General features: G+C 41.4%; 1 protein-coding gene across 1 annotated transcript in view; it reads left to right on the forward strand.

The window, feature by feature from the left end:
- Ryr2 (ryanodine receptor 2) overlaps positions 1 to 20,472 on the forward strand; it is a 594,119-nt gene that overhangs the window by 369,950 nt on the left and 203,697 nt on the right. Inside the window, 7 exon segments of the mRNA XM_052728780.1 lie at positions 3,829 to 4,037; positions 5,337 to 5,511; positions 13,494 to 13,702; positions 14,785 to 15,137; positions 16,454 to 16,568; positions 18,243 to 18,403; positions 20,157 to 20,319. Of these exon segments, the coding sequence (XP_052584740.1) occupies positions 3,829 to 4,037; positions 5,337 to 5,511; positions 13,494 to 13,702; positions 14,785 to 15,137; positions 16,454 to 16,568; positions 18,243 to 18,403; positions 20,157 to 20,319 (1,385 nt within the window).

Below are 20,472 nucleotides of genomic sequence, written 5' to 3' on the forward strand. Positions count from 1 at the left end.
ATTAGCTTGAGCCTATTGCTTTGAACTGCAGCCTTCTAAGCCTGAAACGGCGCTGGCACTGCTGGCTCTGCCCACTTCAGCTTCCCAACATGGCGGTGATACGTTTTCCACCAGCTCTGGGAGCCATCAACTCTCAGAAATAGTGGGTCTATGCTTCTATCAAAGCAGCATGTAGCCCAGAAACCTCTTTTTTTTTTTTTGTACTAGCAAAGGCTAAATCCACCACACAGCTTAATGTGCCACTTGCAGAGGCCTCATTCCCGCCATACTGCAGGTCGAGCATGCACGCATGCTAGGAACCCGCCAGTAGCTCAAACCCGCAGCTGCTGCTCATTTGAGAGAGACAATTAGGAACTGTTTTTAGCTCCGTTTTAGAATCTTTTTTCTCAGGTTTTAGGTGGAAACTCTTGCCACCACATTGGACGCCATTTGTAGCTAGAGTTTTCCTGCCTGGCCCACAGTCAGGACAAATCTCTCTCACCTGCCAGTCCCACAGCTGCTCAGACCCAACCAAGTAAACACAGAGACTTATATTGGTTACAAACTGTATGGCCGTGGCAGGCTTCTTGCTAACTGTTCTTACAGCTTAAATTAATCCATTTTCATTAATCTATACCTTGCCACATGGCTCGTGGCTTACCGGCATCTTCACATGCGGCTTGTCATCATGGCGGCTGGCAGTGTCTCTCTGACTCAGCCTTCCACTTCCCAGCTCTATTCTCCTCCTTGTCCCGCCTATACTTCCTGCCTGGCCACGGGCCAATCAGTGATTTATTTATTGACCAATCAGCAACACATTTGACATACAGACCATCCCACAGCAACATGTAGGTTTTACTTAACTAAAACAAAGGAAACTTCTAGAAAGAAGCCCTAAGTGTGAACATCACAGTTCAAGTTCTAGGTCTCTTAGACTAGTTTAGAGCAGCTGCAATCATAATTTAAGGAAGGGCTAGTAAGCAGTTTCCTTAGGATAGATGAGTATTTTTTGAGGTAGGGTCTCATAGTAGCTTAAGGTGGCCTGGTACTGATCATAGTACAAGCTGGGCTTGAACTTGTGGCAGTTCTCCGGCATCAGCTTCCTGAGTTCTCAAAGATTGAATTTTTAATTTCATTTGACTTTTCCTGTTTTGTATTGACTCTTGCAGCAAGGGTAACTAATGGGCTCACAGTGGAAGCTGCTTTAGCTGTCAACATCTGCTGCTTTTCCTCAGATATTTACTTATTCAGCAACAGACCTGAGTGTTTTTCATTAACTAGTTTTTAGACAACTTTGGGAATGTACACAATACACATTGACCACTCTCCAGCTCTTTTGTACCTCCCTCCCACCCTGTCCCTCCCTTCCCTCCCCTCTCGTTAATGTCTATTCATTTTGTTTTGTGACCCACCGAGGTTAACCAGGTTAACTGCAGGTTAGGTGCTCTCGGTTGGAGCCTGTTAGGCTCGACAGTGGGTGCACAATGACAGACGCTTCTCTGTTGTATTCAGAAACGTGGGTTATCTGTCGAAAACTGAGCCAGCAGGCGCTTCAGCACTGCATCTGGAATTACTACCGTCCTCATCATTGGGAAACAGCTATGGAGTAGTGCATTAATCCAGCCCATAACAGGGAGCCACCTGACATGACAGCCAATGTTTCTTCTCTTGCTTTATTTCACTTTCATGTTATACCCACTAATTATGAGCTAACTGTGTTTTACTATTGACTTCTAGAGCTTTTCTGGATTATTTTATTTTATTTATAAGACAGGGTCCCACTGTGTAACTCTAGCTGACCTGGAACTCATGGAGATCCACCTGTCTCTGCCTCCTCCACTGCTGGGATTAAAAGCATTTACCACCAAGTTCTGCCCACTTGTTTTCTTTTTGAGACAAGGTCTCATGTAGCCCAGGCTGGCCTCAAGCTGTTTTTTTATTTAAGTGCTGTGATTACAGGTGTTTAGCGTATCACCACACTCAGCTTTAGTTACTTTTGTAGTTTTATTTGGTCATTTCCTCTCAATAGTCAACTTATTAAAGTTTTATTATTTACAAATGTTGGCGTTGCCCCAGTCTTTAAATAGGAATAGACAAAAGCTGCTGTTTATCTGGCACCTGCTAACTCCATGCCAGATGCCAGCAGCCGAGTGGAAGAGAGAGTTGTAGCTTCAGATGGCTCCTCTGATCTGATTCCAATGCATTTTGTATCACATACCTGAAGTCACTGCAGTTTGTTCCTTGGGTCCCAGCTCAAGCCTTACCAGAGGTGATGGCCCTTGACTGCCTCCTCTATTCAGTGGACCTGTTCTTCAATCCAGTTCTCTGAGATTAATGTAGGTTGTGCCTTCTCAGGGTTACTCTGGCTGGAGGTTTCAGGTGCCTAGGTGGCCTGTAGTTCCTTGCTTGGTCCTCTCAGTCTCACAGTCAATACACACACACACAGACACAGACACAGACACAGACACACACACACACACACACACACACACACACACACACAGAGGCATGCTCACAGGCACACACATAGACATACAAGCATATACATACATACAATATAACAAAAATTTATATATGCATATCCATCTCCAAAAAGGGATAGCACGTATTCTTTGGCACCTACTTCAGTACGGTGAGCACCCGCGACATTCGTCAAATTGAGAAGTTTGGAGTCAAATCGAGGAAAGTGAATTGAGTCTCAGGCATATGAACATTTTAAGTGTGCAATACCCACAGGTGGAAGAGAGTGCCCCCTCCTGGACATTGTAGGTATGGAATATTCCAACATGTATTTCCCCCTTTGTACACATTGGTTTTGATCTTGAGCTGTGCCTCTACCCCATCTCTTGACCCATTTGTCAGTGTGGCAGGCTCTGTGGAAAACTCCTGCATGGTGACCCAGAGCCCGTTAGCTTTCACATGGTGGAAATCAGTCACAGGTTGCCATTTCTCTTGCTGCTCTTTCTGATTCCTTCATTCCCATATCTTACCCATAAAGAGTTAGGGTCACAGCTATGGCCCCAACAAGATAGTTTAGCCACCTGACCTTGATAAGCCAATTGAACAAACCAGATTCATGGTGAAAAGCAGAAAAGAAAGATTTATTTAATGAGGCCATTCTGAGAGGAGGGACACATAGTTCTAGCCCCCCTCACCCACCCCAGTCCATCTTGAACACCTATCATGAGGGTAAGATTTCAATAGAAGGCAAATGACATGCATAACTAGGCAGTGCCAGGCAGGTGAACCCCCCCTCCCCCAACATCCTCTCTGTCTAGTCTCTCCCATAGGATCCCAGGTTCGTATACACCTTTCTCCCAGACTGAAGTTTTTCCTCTGGCTGCCCCCAGAACTTTAGCCTTTTCTTTTCCTAGGAGGAGATTGGGGTACCCTCATTTCTGGTGATCTACTGTTTGAATAGTGTGGTGGCCAAAGGGAGGGGCACAGGGCAGGCCAGTTACACGCTTATTATCTGTTTATTTGCAGAACAGTTTATTTATTATAATAATGTACTTTTCCCCACCTAAGACTTCAAGTTCATGTGGTCTTCTATTTCTGAACTACATGAACCAAACAACCAGGGCTTATTGTCTTTCTTTCTCTGAAAGGGGCAGAAGGAGGAAGCTCATGTGTCCTAGTCAGTCACTGAGTTCTTCCCCAGCCTTCCCAGGAAGCCCTGCCTGGCTTTCTGCTTTACTGGATGCTTCTACCTAAGTGTAGATGGTGAAGCAGGAGAATGGGTGGGGTGGGGTAGTTGGCCTCCCTGTGGGTTTTATGACCAAGTTTAGGTCAAGTCCTGCTTTTCTCTTAACTTCCCACCCAATGATCTCCAGTCTCTCAAACCCACAGCCGCGAGAGCCGAGGTGTGTAGCGGCACTGGGGAGAGGTTTCGTATCTTCAGGGCAGAGAAGACCTATGCGGTGAAGGCTGGTCGCTGGTACTTTGAATTTGAGGCGGTCACTGCTGGAGACATGCGTGTGGGCTGGAGCAGGCCAGGCTGCCAGCCGGATCTAGAGCTGGGTTCTGATGAACGTGCCTTTGCTTTTGATGGTTTTAAGGTGAGTAGCTTCCTGAGACCTGGCCTATCCCTGCTTGCATTGGAGTTGCTAGAACACCCCCCCCGCCTCGCGGTTCCTCACTCGTCTCACAGCAGACCTTGGTCATGTCCTTATAGTCATCTGAGGACTCCTCCCCTGCCCTACAGCGCCAGTGAAATGTGCCAAAAGGTTGTTAAAGAGACAAGCCTTCCTTGTCTATCATAAGTGGTCAAGAAACCAGTGTGGTGATGCATACTTTAATTCCAGCACCAAAGAAGCTAAGGCAAGAGTTCAGGGCCAACGTGGGCTTCATGTAGGGAAACCTTGTCTAAACAAACAAACAAGGCAGCTTTGGTTTCCTTCTTGCTGGTGATCAGATACAGTGAACCAGAGCAAGAAATAACTTTCAGAAATTGAAGTTCCCTCCGCACCCAGCAGCCCACAGATAAGGAAAGATGCTCAGCCTGGAGACACAGATGGCAATGAGACAGAGATGCTAGGGGAATTCTGAAATGCTGTGCCCTTGTTACATAATTTAGTTAAAAAAATTAAAAGCAACATGTTACATTGAGAATAATTTCATAAGTATTTTATACAAGTGCAATAAAACATTATATAGCATATCACAATGAAGGTGGCATTCCAAATAAATTTAAGGGATTTATGTGAGAAAATAACTCATATGACTAATTTTGTACCTATAAATTAGTCTATGCCGAACTCATGTTTGCTGAAACTCTGTATCCAAGTGTATTTATGATAGACATTTTATTTTATATATAAATGGGCTGGTAGCCATGTTTGGTTTGGGGCTTGTTATTTCCCCAGGTATCTTCAGAGTATTTTTAGGTGTGATTTGAAGCTTTTCTGATGTTAGGAAGGAATGGAGAAGTTTCCAGAATTCCATCCTTGTTTAAGTAGCATCGACAGTGGTCCCAAAAAGAGGAATTTTATTTTGAGAGAGGTGAATATGAGAATGTTTTGTTGTTGTTTTTTTTTTCCTAAGGGGTTGGCATCCAGTTTAATTCTCAGCTCTTGTATGTACAAGTTGGAGTGGAGAAAAGCAACCCATATCATGGGAAGCATTCATTATAGTTTGTAAAAGTAAATTATAAAAGTGCATAGTTCATATGGTTAGATCAACTTTCAAAAGCATGGAGTAGCATTGGATTTGTTCATAATCTCCCACCCTGTATTGACATTAGGGATTTAGAATTCACAGACTTCCCTCTGTCCCCAGACTAGTGATTCTGACTAAGATCACCCTACTGCTGTTCATCTGTCTGACTCTGTGACAAGGAACTCTTCTACCCTCCATAGGCCCAGCGCTGGCACCAGGGCAATGAACATTATGGACGCTCTTGGCAAGCAGGTGATGTCGTGGGCTGCATGGTTGACATGAACGAACATACCATGATGTTCACTCTGAATGGTGAGATCCTGCTGGATGACTCAGGCTCCGAGCTGGCTTTCAAGGACTTCGATGTTGGTGATGGTAAGAGCCACGGTATTCTCTTGTCATTTGTGTTTGCAATACAATGCAGCTGTTTATTCTGATTCATGACCAGCCCCGGGAGTAGTTTTAGGGTGAGTGGGCATATGAGTTGGAGCTGTAAATTGCTAGGTGCCATGAAACTGATCTGATCAGACATCCTTGAAATTATCTCCCCAGAAATGACATCTATCCCACTTGGAGAGGGTTTTGATGAGGTAGAGAGGTCTGTGTGCAAAGCAAAACAAGTGGTGGCCACTAAGATGGCATCCCACAGCATTAACTTTTCATTCAGGATATCTGTGGTTCATCAGTGGTTTATAGCATTTTCTTGTCCATTAACTTCACAAAAAAGGAATGAGAATCTGACATGGCTCAGGCCCTCCCTCTCTCAGAGTCTGGGGTGACACAGATGATGAAAGCCAGGTCTCATCTTCATGTAGATTGCAGTTTGTCGAGAGGTTGACACTTTCAAGTTCCACTCAGCGTATAGATTCAACCATAAGGAAACCATTGAGGAGGTTTTGCAAAACATTAGATGGAGAACTACCATGTGAGCCAGCTATATCACTCCTGGGGATATGCTCAGAGAATTCTCTCTCTTACCACAGAGATGCATGCTCATATAAGTTCATTGCTGCTCTATTTGCAATAGCCAGAAATTGCCATCAGCCTAGATGTCCATCAACTGATGAATGGATAGTGAAAATATGGCATATATGCACAATGGGATTTTATTCAGATGTAAAAACATGAGTTCTGCAAGAAAATAAATAGAACTGAAAATTCACCCAGACTCAGAAAGACAAATAGCACATGTTCTTTCTCATAGGAGGGTCCTAGATTTTAGTGTTTGTATATGTGCATATGTATGAACATGTGTCTGGTTATATATAGGTCTTGAAACTAGAAAAGGAACCATGAGAGGGGGAAAAGGAGGTTTTGAAGGTCATAGAACACATGGGACATGAAACCCAAAAGGAGGGCACTATGACTAGAAGGACATAAGGTGGTAGGAGGATATGTGAAAAAGGAGAGACTCAGTTCAAACAAATTCTGCAATGCAACCTAATACAGTATTAATACTAATTAGCATACAAATGATGACATCCTCTTAATTATTAGATTCCAGACAAATGATTTAATACATTGATTGTTATCTTACTAAAAAATGGGGCTAATATTAAATAATATATGGGAAGATGCTCACAAATTATCAGCACACTATCTACCACAAGGGAGCATTAGCTTTCTTTTTCTTCTAATCCCCAAATTCAGATTTATATGAAATAAAATTTTGGCTCACCTAGTTGAGGTTGTACATGTGGATTCCTGTCCTTATTTCAGGAAGGTTAAAGAATCAGGTATTTGATAATTCTTAGGAAATGTTTATGGTCTGTTCTAGCTTCCTTTGTAGCCCCAGCTATAGTTTTTTTTTTTTTTGTTTTTTTCAAGACAGGGTTTCTCTGTGTAGTTTTGGTGCCTGTTCTGGATCTCGCTCTGTAGACCAGGGCGGCCTCGAACTCACAAAGATCCACCTGGCTCTGCCTCCCGAGCGCTGGGATTAAAGGCGTGTGCCACCACTGTCTGGCTCAGCTATAGGTTTTTATGGCTTGTGTTTTGACTCACATCCTGGGGACTGCCAGTTTCTAGGCTATGCTTGTGTGCTCATCACACATGCTCTGCTGTGGGGACAAAGGCTCACACCAGAAAGTAAAAGCTTGTTAAAGCCATTTGTTCTTGACTACAAGAAGCAACTTCACCATAAGATATATAGATAGTGTGTGTGTGAACAGAGTTACAAATAGGGTGGGCGTGGCTGAGCCTGATATAATCAGTTGAGCTCATTTGCATTAATTATGCTAAGACTCATTGCCAGAAAGACTTTCTTTAGAAGTATATCACTGGGCTCTGTTACTGGTAGAATGTCACTTAAGGTAACTGACTAGAAGATCACAAATGCAAAGGGCAGAAAAGAGGGGCCAACATTCTACAGATGTTGGGTTTGTACAAAGCTCTATAGAAATCTGTTTCATTGTGTTGGGATATTATTCCCTTGAGACAGGATTTTTCACTGAACTGGAAGCTAGCTGGCAGCTAGCAAGCCTCAGGGATCCTCCTGTCTTTGTCCCCACAGCTCAGGAGTTATAGGTGGATGTGTGTAGTCATACCTATTTCCTATGTGAATACTGGGGATTTGAACTAAGTTTCTCATGCTGGGGTAGCTGGCACCCTTAGACACTGAGTCATCTTCCCAGCCCTACCCCCTATTTTCTTGTTTACTTACTTTATATTTTATGTATTTTGTATTCACAGATAAGTGCCCTCAGTTAAGGGCTCATTTGAATTTGTTCACAGCTATAGCCCCAGTGTATAGATCATGAGTATGCCCTGGGTGTTTATTAAATATTTGCTGGGACAAGTATAGTAGTACTTGAAGTGAGAACATAACCAGGATTAGTGATTAGCAAACTGAGGGCCTTGGGCCAAGTCCCTATCTACCATCTTCTTTTATAAATGAAGTTTTATTGCATTATAGCTATGTTAATCATATATATGATATATATAAGCTTATACACATACAGCACACACAAATATATACATATGTATATATATATTTCATCTATCAGTAAGAATTCCATGAAAAAAGAACCTATACTCACTTGTTACTTCTATAATTTATATGATTACAATGACATAAAAATGGACTAGAGAGATAGCTCATTGATCAAGGAGTACTTGCTTCTTTTGAAGAAGACCTGAGTTCAGTTCCTAGCATCTACAACCTTGTATTTGTAGGTGACTCACAACCCTGTATCTCTAGATTCAAGGTATCTGACATCCTCTTCTGGTCTCAGTGGACACCTGTACACACATGGTACACATAAATTTATGTATGCATACACATATACATATAACATTAAAAATAAACATTTAATAAAATTATATAAAAGTCAAAAGAAATTTGATGTTTGGTATATTTATTTCCTTCATGAAAATTTGAAAGGATGTTGTGAAAATAAATCTCTTTTAAACTGATTATAAATGCTATTCAAATCAAAAACATTTTAAGTGGAATTTAATTATCCCTATCAACTCCCTGAGAAATGTTAATTGTAAAGCAGTATAAGAAATAGTATAGTCATTCTTTTCTACTCTTCACCTAAAATGATTGTATACTTAAAATTGTTATATCAGTTTTATTGTTCTTTCCAATTTTATTTGTGTCTATACTATGTGTGTGTGTTTACAGGTGTTTATGGAGGTCAGAGATTGACACTGGTGTCTTCCACTATTGTGTTCTGCCCTATCATTTGAGGCAGGGTCTCTCACTGAACCGAGAGCTCACAGACTTCTCTGACTGGATGGCCAGTTAGCTCCAGGATCTGTCTTTTTTTTTTTAACCCCTACAGTGCTAGGCTTACAGGCATGTTCAACCACGCCTGACTTTCTTATATGGATGGCCATCATCTAAATTCAGGTTCTTAGGCTTGGGCAGCAGTTGCTTTACTGACTGAACCATCTTCCTACCCCCCAACTTTTACTTTTTTAGTCATAAGATGAATTTTAATGGCTGCCCATATTTAATCTTGCATATATATGTATAAAACAACCATTCATTTTACTATAGGTAGATTGATTTCTACTTCTTTTTCTATCTAAAATTAAATTCAGTGAGCTCAAACAATAAGTTGTAGACATATTTTACTTTAAAATGTTACTTTAAAACCATAATCCATATTTATTGCTGCTCTGTTCACTATAGCAAAGAGATGGAACCATTCTAGCTGTCCATCAACAGAGGGATGGATTATGAAAACCTGGTACATGCTTAAAATGATATTCAGTGCCAAAGAAAAGTGAAAAAAAATTTTTCAGAAAGGAAACAATTACATATTCTCCGTCATTGACAGATCCTGGCCTATGATATATGTGTGGGTACAGTATAACATGTAGAAAGGAGACCAAACAAGAAAGGGAAAATATTAGGTGATGAGGAAGGATGGAATGCAGGTAGGTAATGGACATAAGTCATGAAAGAGGATATAAAGTTAATTGTTTCTCTCAGTTCAGCTCTGTTAAGCATTTTTCATCCTTTTGTGGTAGATTAAAAATGTGAAATATGTTTGATAGTGAAGGTGAAATTCAGTGTGAAGCCCCACAGCTTCAGCCCAGCTGCTCTAGATATACAGAAGTTCACTGAGACGCATAGATGTTGGATCTGGTTAATCTGACTCTGTAATATTTTTTATTTGCAAGATTTGTTCTTTACAATAAGTCTTAATTATTAAAAAACATATTCCTATCATGTAGGTTAAATGAAAAGGGGTTGACTCTCCAAGAATGTACACAACATGCAAAGGGTCTAGTAGCTATTCTGAGTGGAGCTAAGACTTAGGTCCAAGTCACCTGAGTGTCATGTAACATGAATCTTAAAAGATCTTATTAATAAAAGCAAACCCAGAGTCAGTTATTGGGGTGAATGCTGGAAGATCAGAGAAACAGAACAAGCCACAGCCAACCCCACCTCGACAATTCCTCATCTGACCTTGTTTCCTCAAACTGGAGGCCTCTGAGTCCTCATCCAAATGGATCTCAGCTGAACTGCTGCTAAAAGCCTAAAACTTAACAAGGCTCTAGTTCCTAGTCATCATGTCTTACATAACTTTCTGCTTCCTACCATCACTTCCTGGGATTAAAGGCATGTGTCACCATGCCTGGCTGTTTCTAGTGTGGCTTTGAACTCACAAAGATCCAGATGGATCTCTGCCTCCAGAATGCTAGGATTAAAGGTGTGTGCTACTACTGCCTAAATCTATGTTTAATATAGTGGCTGTTCTGTTCTCTGACCCCCAGATAAGTTTATTAGGGTGCACAATATATCAACCACAGTGTCAGGCTCTTGTCAACCCCTCCCAGGACTGACTGCCCAAATGCCCTGCTCCTAGACACTGTTCTGGAGATGTTACTGAATCTTCTTTCTCTATCCTTCCTCTGCCCCAAATACTTCTTGGAAGGACAGTGTGGTATTTGGTTAAACTTTTTCTATATCTTTTGGCCCCTCAGCAGATGGTGAGCAGTTTGGTGCTGGTATCTCTGTGCTATTCAACTTTATTTCTAGTTTCTGGTACATGGCAGCTGATATTTGTCAAATAAAGAAACTACATGTGGTTTCTCAATGAATATGAGTAGCATGTCCCACATAAACATCACACTTGTTCAGAAGGATAAGCAGGGGTTTTTTTTGTGCAGAATTCTGAAACTGGACTCACCATACACAGAACTGAGTATTAGACTTGAAGAACATGCCATGCAAGTCATTGTATCCATATAATTCCAACACATTTCTTTCTAGAAAGGATGTTGCCATGTACTGTTTCAGTAAGTGAAGTATTTGTGGTGGGAATTGTCTCTTGTTTTCATAAGAAAATATGCATTCACTAGAAGAAATTTGTCAAGGGACATAAGAAAAGAAAGACCAAAAAGTGTTAAAAAGTCTTTATAAAAGAAGCTTCTGGATAAACATTCTGGTGTTTTCTTCTCTGGAAACAGTGTTTGCTCTGTGAAATGCATGTCCATGAATATTTTCTTTTTTACATATATATAATTTTTTATTAAAAATTTTTTCTTTCCTTTTACATACCAACCCATTTTTATATATGAATGAGCCTTTGAAGAATAAACTTTCAAAATCTAGATATTATTCCACCCAGGAGGTTTATGTATTATTAAAGCAATGTAGACTTGTGAATAGAGATTTAGTGTCTTTTTCCATATATAACTCTTTGTGTATGTCACTAGTTAACTTAATTAAAAAGATAAACTACTTTAAATGTACATCAGAAAGTCAGAGAAGTACAATTGACACTCAAAGGTCTACCATGGAGATATTTGCAAGTCTCTCGGGTCTTTCCAGCCCATAATTCCTCCACAAACACAGTGATCAGAAATAAATAGATGTTTGTTGTCCAAGGAGCTGACTCTGTCTTATTGTCTCTTCAGTGGTGTCAGATGGTGGGTTACACTTCCTAATTGGCACAAATGAAGTTCAAGTGTCTCCCATCTGTTCTATGTATCCAGTCCAGCCCTTTGCTTCCCTGGGGACCCTTATTTGCATCAGCTTTCCTGACTGCTGGAACATGGGCTGTCAGGCACAGCTGCAGCTGATTCAAATCTAACCACAAACTGGTAATTTACACTGCTTGGTACGCAGCTGGATGTGTCCTTCCCCGCTCCTTGGTGGTAGCACCACTGCACTGCCATTCTTTTGCATTTGTACCAATGGAAACAGACTGGGGGAGAACACTGAACATTATTGCTTTAAGGTTTATTTTATTATATTTTTATTTTCTGTGTGTGTATGTCTGTGTGTGTGTGTAAGCCACGAGTGTACCAGTGCTCCTGGAGATAGAGGGTGTTGGATCCCCTGGAGCTGGAGATAGGCAGTTGTGAGCTGTCCATGTGACTGCTGTGAACCGAATTCAGGTCTTCTGTCAGAGTAGTACCTGATCTTAACTGCTGAGCTATCTCTTCAGTGCCAGGGAATAACTGCCATGATTGTTACTGTCTTATGGCACAGGGAGTGGGCTATCTAATATGAGGAGTCATTGATGTGACTTTTACTGTCTTATGGTACAGGGGATGGGCTATCTAGTATTAGGAGTCATTGATGTAACTTTTACTGTCTTATGGTACAGAGGGTGCTGAACACTATTTTCCTGTGGACCTATTTGGACCCTTTAAGCTATACTCTGCACCCCAATGGATGTTGCTTGTGTGCTGGCTGCCCAATATTAATGTGAAACGTTATGGCAAGAAATGAGGAGTATAAAGAATGTTTTCCCTTTGGAAAGAGGCATCCCAGATCTGTTGCAAAAGTAATACTATCTAACATCATCAACAACAGATCCCAAAGATCTCAAATAAACAATTAGCAGTATTATGACAATTTTGTTCTTGTCTAACAATGGAAAGATTAGCAGATTCTGGCTTTTGTTAGATTAGGTTATCAAATGTTCTATTAGTTTTTGTCTCATTGTTCAGTGCTATATGTGTGAATGCATATTCACACATGTGTGTGATGTGTATATGTATTCATTTAACTTGGGCATATTATATCTATGTATATGCATATATAATCTATGTATAGTACATATACACATATATTCATCTATACATATGCATACAGGTATGTTCTCTCACATGCATTTATATACATTTTCCTAGGCCTAGTCTTAACTCATCCCAGGAGGGAAAAAAAAGTCTCTTCAAAGATCAGAGTAACTGTGAACACTTCAAAATTCTTGATTTTTGTTTTATCTGTATAGGTGTTTTACCTATATGTATGTGTATATACCGTGTATACTGGGTGCTCAAGAAGTCCAGAATCTGGTGTTGCATACCCTGGAACTAGAATTACAGATGGTTGTGAGCCTGCATGTGGGTGCTAAGAACTGTAACCATGTCTCTGTAGGAACAATACATGCTCTAAGCTCTGAGCCATCTATATAGCCCTAGACACCTTTCAAATGTTCGCCTCTAGCCATTTTCTCCTTGAGAATACATATAAAGAAGCCAGTGGCACTGGCCATGTCTGATGTTGTAACATATTGAGCCCTTTAGCTAGTTGAAGAACAAGGCAAAGAGATCCATACTCCCCTTGGTCCTTGGTCCTTCCTCACTTTCATTCATGAAAGAAGAATGTATACCTGATGGTGTGGAGGCACTGGTAGGAATGGACACTCCAAGATTCCTAGAGGTCAGGTGGAGGAATGTACTTTTATAAGGTCTTTAGTCAGTAAATCACAATGCCAGGATCATACACCTCTACTCTCATAATGTTAGCGGTTTCTTCATTACACTGTGTTCTTTCCAGGTTGATGGTTTTCTCAGAGCCAGGACTTGGGAAGCAATTTGCTTGTTATGCCTTACTAAGAGAATCTCACATTAAATACTGAAGATCGTGATTTCTGTTTTTGTTCCAGGCTTCATCCCTGTCTGTAGCCTAGGGGTGGCACAAGTAGGCAGGATGAACTTTGGAAAGGACGTCAGCACTTTGAAATATTTCACCATCTGTGGCTTACAAGAAGGCTATGAACCATTTGCTGTTAACACAAATAGAGACATCACCATGTGGCTGAGCAAGCGGCTTCCTCAGTTCCTCCAAGTCCCATCAAACCATGAACACATCGAGGTTTGCCTTTCCTTTAATAATCAAGCCTTTTCTCAAAAGTAGAAGTGGGATATCTTTATGTATAGGAGCTCCTACGTGAGAATATGTTAATGAACAAACAAAACAAAGCCCTTGCTCTCTTACAGCTTCCATTTTTCTTGTTGGATATGTAAAGAAAAGCAGAAGGGGGGGGAGCTATGAAAGACAATGCTTGAGCTCTTTAGAAAATGTATTCTTTTCATTCTCCCAGAAAACAGTATGAATCCTCCAGTTCTTCTCCATTATGATTCTCAAGGCCCTTAGCACAGCCCCCATGTAAACAGTATCAGATCAGCAGTACACACTTACCAATGCCCCCTCTCGTTCTGCACCTCCATGTTCCTACCTACCAGTATGCTATTTCAAGGCAAATCGCACTACACTCAACACTCCTCTTCAAATGTCAGTAAACACCCCTACATAATATATCCCAACTTTCAGCATACCATGTACCCTATAATGTAGTGGTATTTGCTCCACCCATGACCTTGGGCTCTAGGACCTGAAGGAGGCGGTGCTTCTTGCTGTTGTTTGTGACCTCTTAAGAGGTAAGGGAGAGCCGGGCGGTGGTGGTGCACGCCTTTAATCCCGGCACTTGGGAGGCAGAGGCGGACAGATCTCTGTGAGTTCAAGGCCAGCCTGGTCTACAAAGGGAGTTCCAGGAAAGGTGCAAAGCTACACAGAGAAACCCTGTCTCAGAAAAAAAAAACAAAAAACAATGTAGGAAAGAGAGAGTTTATTTTAGCTTTCAACTCTAGGTTTCAGGTTCTAGTTCCAATTCATCACAGAGGGAGAGTCCCAGCAGTGGGAATTGGAGGGAGTTGGTTATATCACAACCATAGTTAGGAAGAAAGGGCAGTGATTACATGCATGCATGTGCTCACCTCATTTTGTCCACTCTTGGACAATCCAGGGTTCCCTGCCTAGGGAATAGTGCCACCCACAGTGAAGATTTTTCATAGACATGCCCACAAGGCAATATAGTCTAGATAATTGCTCTTCCCAAGTAACTCCACATTGTGTTCAGTTGACACTCAAAACTAACTGGCTTCTTCATCTGCTAGGTAACAAGAATAGATGGCACCATTGACAGTTCTCCATGTCTGAAGGTCACTCAGAAGTCCTTTGGTTCTCAGAACAGCAACACTGACATCATGTTTTACCGCCTGAGCATGCCCATTGAGTGTGCGGAAGTCTTCTCGAAGACAGTGGCAGGAGGGCTCCCTGGTGCAGGCCTCTATGGGCCCAAGAATGATCTAGAGGATTATGATGTGGACTCTGATTTTGAGGTTCTGATGAAGACAGCTCATGGTCATCTGGTACCTGATCGCATTGATAAGGACAAAGAAACCCCGAAGCCAGAGTTCAATAACCACAAAGATTATGCTCAGGAAAAGCCTTCACGCCTAAAGCAAAGGTGATTAGCAGATAGTGTGGTGGCTTGTCTGGGCTGGGGTTGCTGTTTGTGTGTATATACATGTGTGTGGGTGCACTTGCATTTCAGTGTGTGTGTGCATGTGCATGTCTGTGCGTGTGTGTGTGTGTGTGTGTGTGTGTGTGTGTGTGTGTGTGTGTGTGTGTATGTGTGTTTAGGCCAGAGGAGGATGCCTGGTGATTACTCTTCTCATTCTGTACCTTACTTTTGGAGGTAAAGTCTCTCACAGAACCTGGAGCTTGCTGGTTCTGCTAGACCTTCTGTCCAGTGAGCTCCAGGAATCTGTCTCTGCCTCTCTAGTTCTAGGATTACAGGCATATACTTTTGCATCTGGCTGTTTACATAGGTACTGATGATCTGAACTCAGGTCCTCATGCTTGTGTGGCAAGCAGATTACCTAGTACAATGTCTCTCTAGCCTTTGGTTTGGATGTTTTGAGACAGAATCTCACTCTGTATGCCAGACTGACCTGGAATTCATGCCAGTCTTCCTGTTTCAACCTGCTATGTGCTGGCATTACAGGTGTGAAGCACTGAGCTCAGCTACAGTATGTTTTTAAGTTATATGGTTACCAAGTGGCCCAATCTGTAGTAGAGGGTAAAGATTTTTAGTATTCATTCGTTCATTCTCAGAAGATTTTATAGAGGAGCATAACACAACTCATGTTTTTCTAATTTATGAGCCCAAATGTCATCTGTTCAGAGTTATCTATATTTACACTCTTGGTTGAGACTTAAAGAGTATTCCCTCTAAATCAGTGGTTCTCAACCTGGGGGTCATGATCACTTGGGAGGTTGCATATTGGATATCCTGAATGTCAGACATTAGTAATGACTCATAATAGTAGCAAAATTACAGTTATGAAGTAGCAACGAAGTAATTTTATGTTGGGGGCTTACCACACATAAGGAACTGTATTAAAGGGTCACAGCATTAGCAAGGTTGAGAATCACTGCTGCAAATACTATTTTCTGTGATCAGAGAGACAGGTTACCATAGCATCCTTTCCTGCATTGATCAGTATTTCTCAAATGCAATGCTATTGCCACTCTGCTCAGGCCATTTTTTTTTTATTGTAGGGACAGCCCTAGGAATTAAAAGGGTATTGAGTGATTCCCTTCACATATACCTACTAGATGTTAGAGTGCTCCACTACCCAAGTTGGGACAACCAAAAACTTCTCCTACTATAGCCAGATGTTCTCTGGGAAGGAGAATGCCCTGTTGAAGATTTTTTTGGCTAATGATCGCATATGCAAAGTGGGCAGAACATGCTTATTCCTCCTCTCAATGTTACAGATTCTTACTTAGAAGGACAAAGCCAGATTACAGCACAAGCCATTCTGCAAGACTCACTGAAGATGTCCTTGCTGATGACCGGGATGACTATGAGTACCTGATGCAGACATCCACGGTATGTGCCTGAAGCACTTGTTGTACTTTCCATCTCAAATGCTGTACTTTGATATATTGACAGTGTTTTTTGGTTTTTTTTTTTTTTTTTTGGTGGAGGGTAACGCAGGGTCTACTGTAGCCTAGGCTGGCTTTGAACTTGCTTTGTAGCTGAAGATGACTTTGAACTCCTGATCCTCCTGCCTCCATCTATGTGCTAAGATTATAGGAATGTGTCACCACTCCCAGGTTATGTGGTGCTAGGGGATGGTATCCAGGACTTTTTGCATGATACACAAACACTCTGCTAACTGTCCTTAGCCCTTATTTTGTTTTTTTGAGACAGTAGCTCACTATATATTCAAAGCTACCCTTGAACTCTATCCTCTTACCTCAACCTTTGTAGTATAGGTATTATAGGCATGCACCACCACACTCAGCTGAATAACATTTTAAAAGCAATCATTTGCTTATATTTTTCGACATATTTTGGGGATAGAAATTTTGTAGCAAAGCTTGTATTGTGATGTCTGTTAAGGAATGAGAACTATTTTAAGTAACAGTCTTTATGGACATCTATAATTCAGACTTTGATGTGTAGTTTCTTGATGAAATTTGACAATTCCACTGGACTTTTTAAAGTCCATATAATTTAGTTAATCTTAGCAAATTGTCTGAGAGCAGATAATTTATTATACTTTCCATGGGACCCAACTTTTGCCGTCTGCCATTTAAAATGTTCAGATTTATGTATCTAGAATGCCAAATTAGAAAAAAAAATAGTTGTATCTATTGTAGAGTGCTTCTCAGTTACTTTTTAAAAGTTATTTGTTTTTATTTTATATGTATAAATGCTTGCTTGCATGTAAATGTGTACATAATGTGCATGCAGTGATAGTGGACACACACCAGAAGAGGGCGTTGGCTCCCTTGGGAATGAGTCACAGGTAGTCGAAATCTACCATGTGAATGCTGCAAACCAAACCCGAGTACTCTGCAAGAGCAACACATGCTACTAACTGCTGAATTGTCTCTCTAGTCTTTTGGTACTTCTGTGTATGAGTTTGATGTCCATGCATCAAAGAAGCCAAAGGAATGACTTCAGATTTTGGAATGTTACATGTAAGAGAAAGGAGAAGCCACACATATGTAAAGAGGCCTGTGACCAAAGTGAAACTCTCATGTACCTGCAGACATTTAAGGAATTGAAAATTTATCTGTCTAACAAATTGATACCTATCGTGTATGTGCATGTGTGTATGTATGTGATATATGTAAAACTACATGTATATATACATTCCTAGGTACATGTATGCACACACATACCTAGGAATGTACAAACCTCCCATTATTTGTCATGTTCTCACATATAATCTTAATTTTTTTCATTTCTGTGTGTGTGTGAGAGAGAATGTTATGTGGAGGGGGTGCCTGTGGAGGTCAGAATCACTTGGAGTTGCAGTGATGGACAGTTAGTTGTAAACTGCCCAATATGTGTTCTTGGTCCTCTAGAAGAGTAGAAAATACTTATAACCACTTGATCCTAATCCTTTTGAATACTAGCCCCCTCTGCCTGTACCCTCTAATTCAGCCAAATGATCTTAAATAAAGAAGTGTATTCAAAGGCTCAGATGACACCCACATTTTGTTTTGTCTTGTTTCACACTGCCCACACTTCGTTCCTCTGTCTCCACAGTACTATTACTCAGTGAGGATCTTTCCTGGACAAGAACCTGCTAATGTCTGGGTGGGCTGGATTACATCTGACTTCCACCAGTACGACACAGGCTTTGATTTGGACAGAGTGCGCACGGTGACTGTCACTCTAGGGGATGAAAAAGGAAAAGTACACGAGAGGTTGGTTCTTCCAGTGTTTTCCACAGAATTGTGTCTGAGAAAATATTGATAGGCCTAGATACTCTTGTTTCTTGGATTTTTGTATTCAGGATATTTTCATTTATAGGATGATGTAATTAAGCCATTGATGTCAATGTCCTCTTTTCTCATGCATACAAACCAGCAAGGAATCTAAATATATTAAAAGCAAAAATCATATAATAAGAATACAGCGTCCTTTAGGGTAAGGAGCACATGTTCTTCAGGTGCTGCAACAAAGGACTTAAGTTGCCAATACTAGGTCTTAGGATGAGAGATGAGTGAATCGAGGCGGAGTGCCTATGGTCTGATAAGCCTCCTGGGGACTGGCTGTGTAGTGGGGAGGGAGTGGGCTCGCAGCTTAGAGTGAGTTAGACAAGGGGCACACCGTTGAACTCCGACTGAGGACCAGTGGATTCTTTCCTCAGCTTTGCCCTTGACTCGCTGTGTGGCCTCGGGTAAGTCAGTTACATTTTGTGTACCATCCTTTCTCATTTGTAAAACACCGAACTCAAACCAAACCTTCAAAAAAGTGAAGAAGGCCATCTTCCTTGCAGAATAAGACAAGAGAAGATCCTCCCATTTGCTTCTACCCTGTGCGCCCATGCGATCCTCTCTGATCTGCTATGACAGGTCTCAGAAAGAGTCTTCCATAGTGTTGCTTTTCTTCTTCAGCTGAGCCATCCTTTTTGGTGATCTGGGAAATGCACTGCCCCTCCCCCAGCACTGCAGATGGATGAGGGCTTTTGCAAAAGCCTCAAAGAGTACTTGCTATCAACATGGGACCCCAAATACCATGTCTTTTAAAGAATAATCTGGACATGTATTTAATTTTCAAAGATGGCAACCATGCACGGCAAACACTGACTCATATAAGAATGCTATAACTGATGGGTTAGTAGAGTTGGAAACAGGACGAGGGAGAATCACCGAGTACAGGGTGCCTAGTGCAAAGAAATGCAGCCTGCATTTGGACGATCCGAAAAGGACTTTATCCCAGCCTGTTTGTTTTTGCTGCCTTTCCTGCCTGCCTCTGGCTTTTCCTCGCTAGTCTTGTGATGTGTTGGCTGTAGTGCACCTAAGAGAATGGAATAGAACTTTCTAACGCAGGTTCTGGTGAAGGTGAAGTCAGATGGAGTTTATAGTCATCGTTGCTGTGTGCATTATCTACTTAACTGTCCTTTGTAGCATCACCAGAAATTATGCATAAATACACACCATTTTGGTCAGATATATTTTGGTAGCACTCATGACTCATAGAGAATTTTCCTGGGGATTTTATCTCACCTGGGGAGTTCTCTCATCTCAGAACAAGTAGTGGTGTGTGTGTGTAGGGTGGTGGTGGTGGTGAAAATTCAAATTTGGATAATTATTCAATAGTCAAACTTTTTTGAACCTCAGAAAAAAAAGGGTCCAGTTTGGTTTGAGTTTTCTTTTTTTGTTGTTTGTTTGTTTTGCAGAAGAGGTACAGATCAATTCTTATTTGGTGTCAAGCTCATTGGCCTGTCTCATTAGGTGTGAAAATTAGACATGTGACAGACCTGATGTAGCCTGTCCCCTGCAGTCAATGAAGTACTGCTCAGAATCACAGACTTGGGCCCATTTTGCATCTCTCCCATTACAGCATGAGCTTGTTGCTTGCACAGCATAATTTAGGCTTAGTTTGCAAGATACACTTACTTTCTCCTGTGTTTGTACAAGGATACAAATGTCCATTGTTCTTTCTTTAATTCAGCATCAAACGCAGCAACTGCTATATGGTGTGTGCGGGAGAGAGCATGAGTCCTGGACAAGGGCGAAACAACAGCAATGGTCTGGAGATTGGCTGTGTGGTGGATGCTGCCAGTGGGCTGCTCACATTCATTGCCAATGGCAAGGAGCTAAGTACTTACTATCAGGTACGTGGTCAGAGTTGGCCTTAGGCTTTTGCTCCTGCTACAGGGAAGCACATTTCCTAAGATGAAAATCTTAGAAATTAAGAGAGAAGGAAAACAGAAATGAGTTTATGACATGTACAATTATCTTTTGCATATTTGCAGCACCATAAGCCT

The sequence above is a fragment of the Peromyscus californicus genome, unplaced genomic scaffold (assembly GCF_007827085.1).
Source record: "Peromyscus californicus insignis strain IS unplaced genomic scaffold, ASM782708v3 Scaffold_8__1_contigs__length_139910024, whole genome shotgun sequence".
NCBI classification, from domain to species: domain Eukaryota; kingdom Metazoa; phylum Chordata; class Mammalia; order Rodentia; family Cricetidae; genus Peromyscus; species Peromyscus californicus.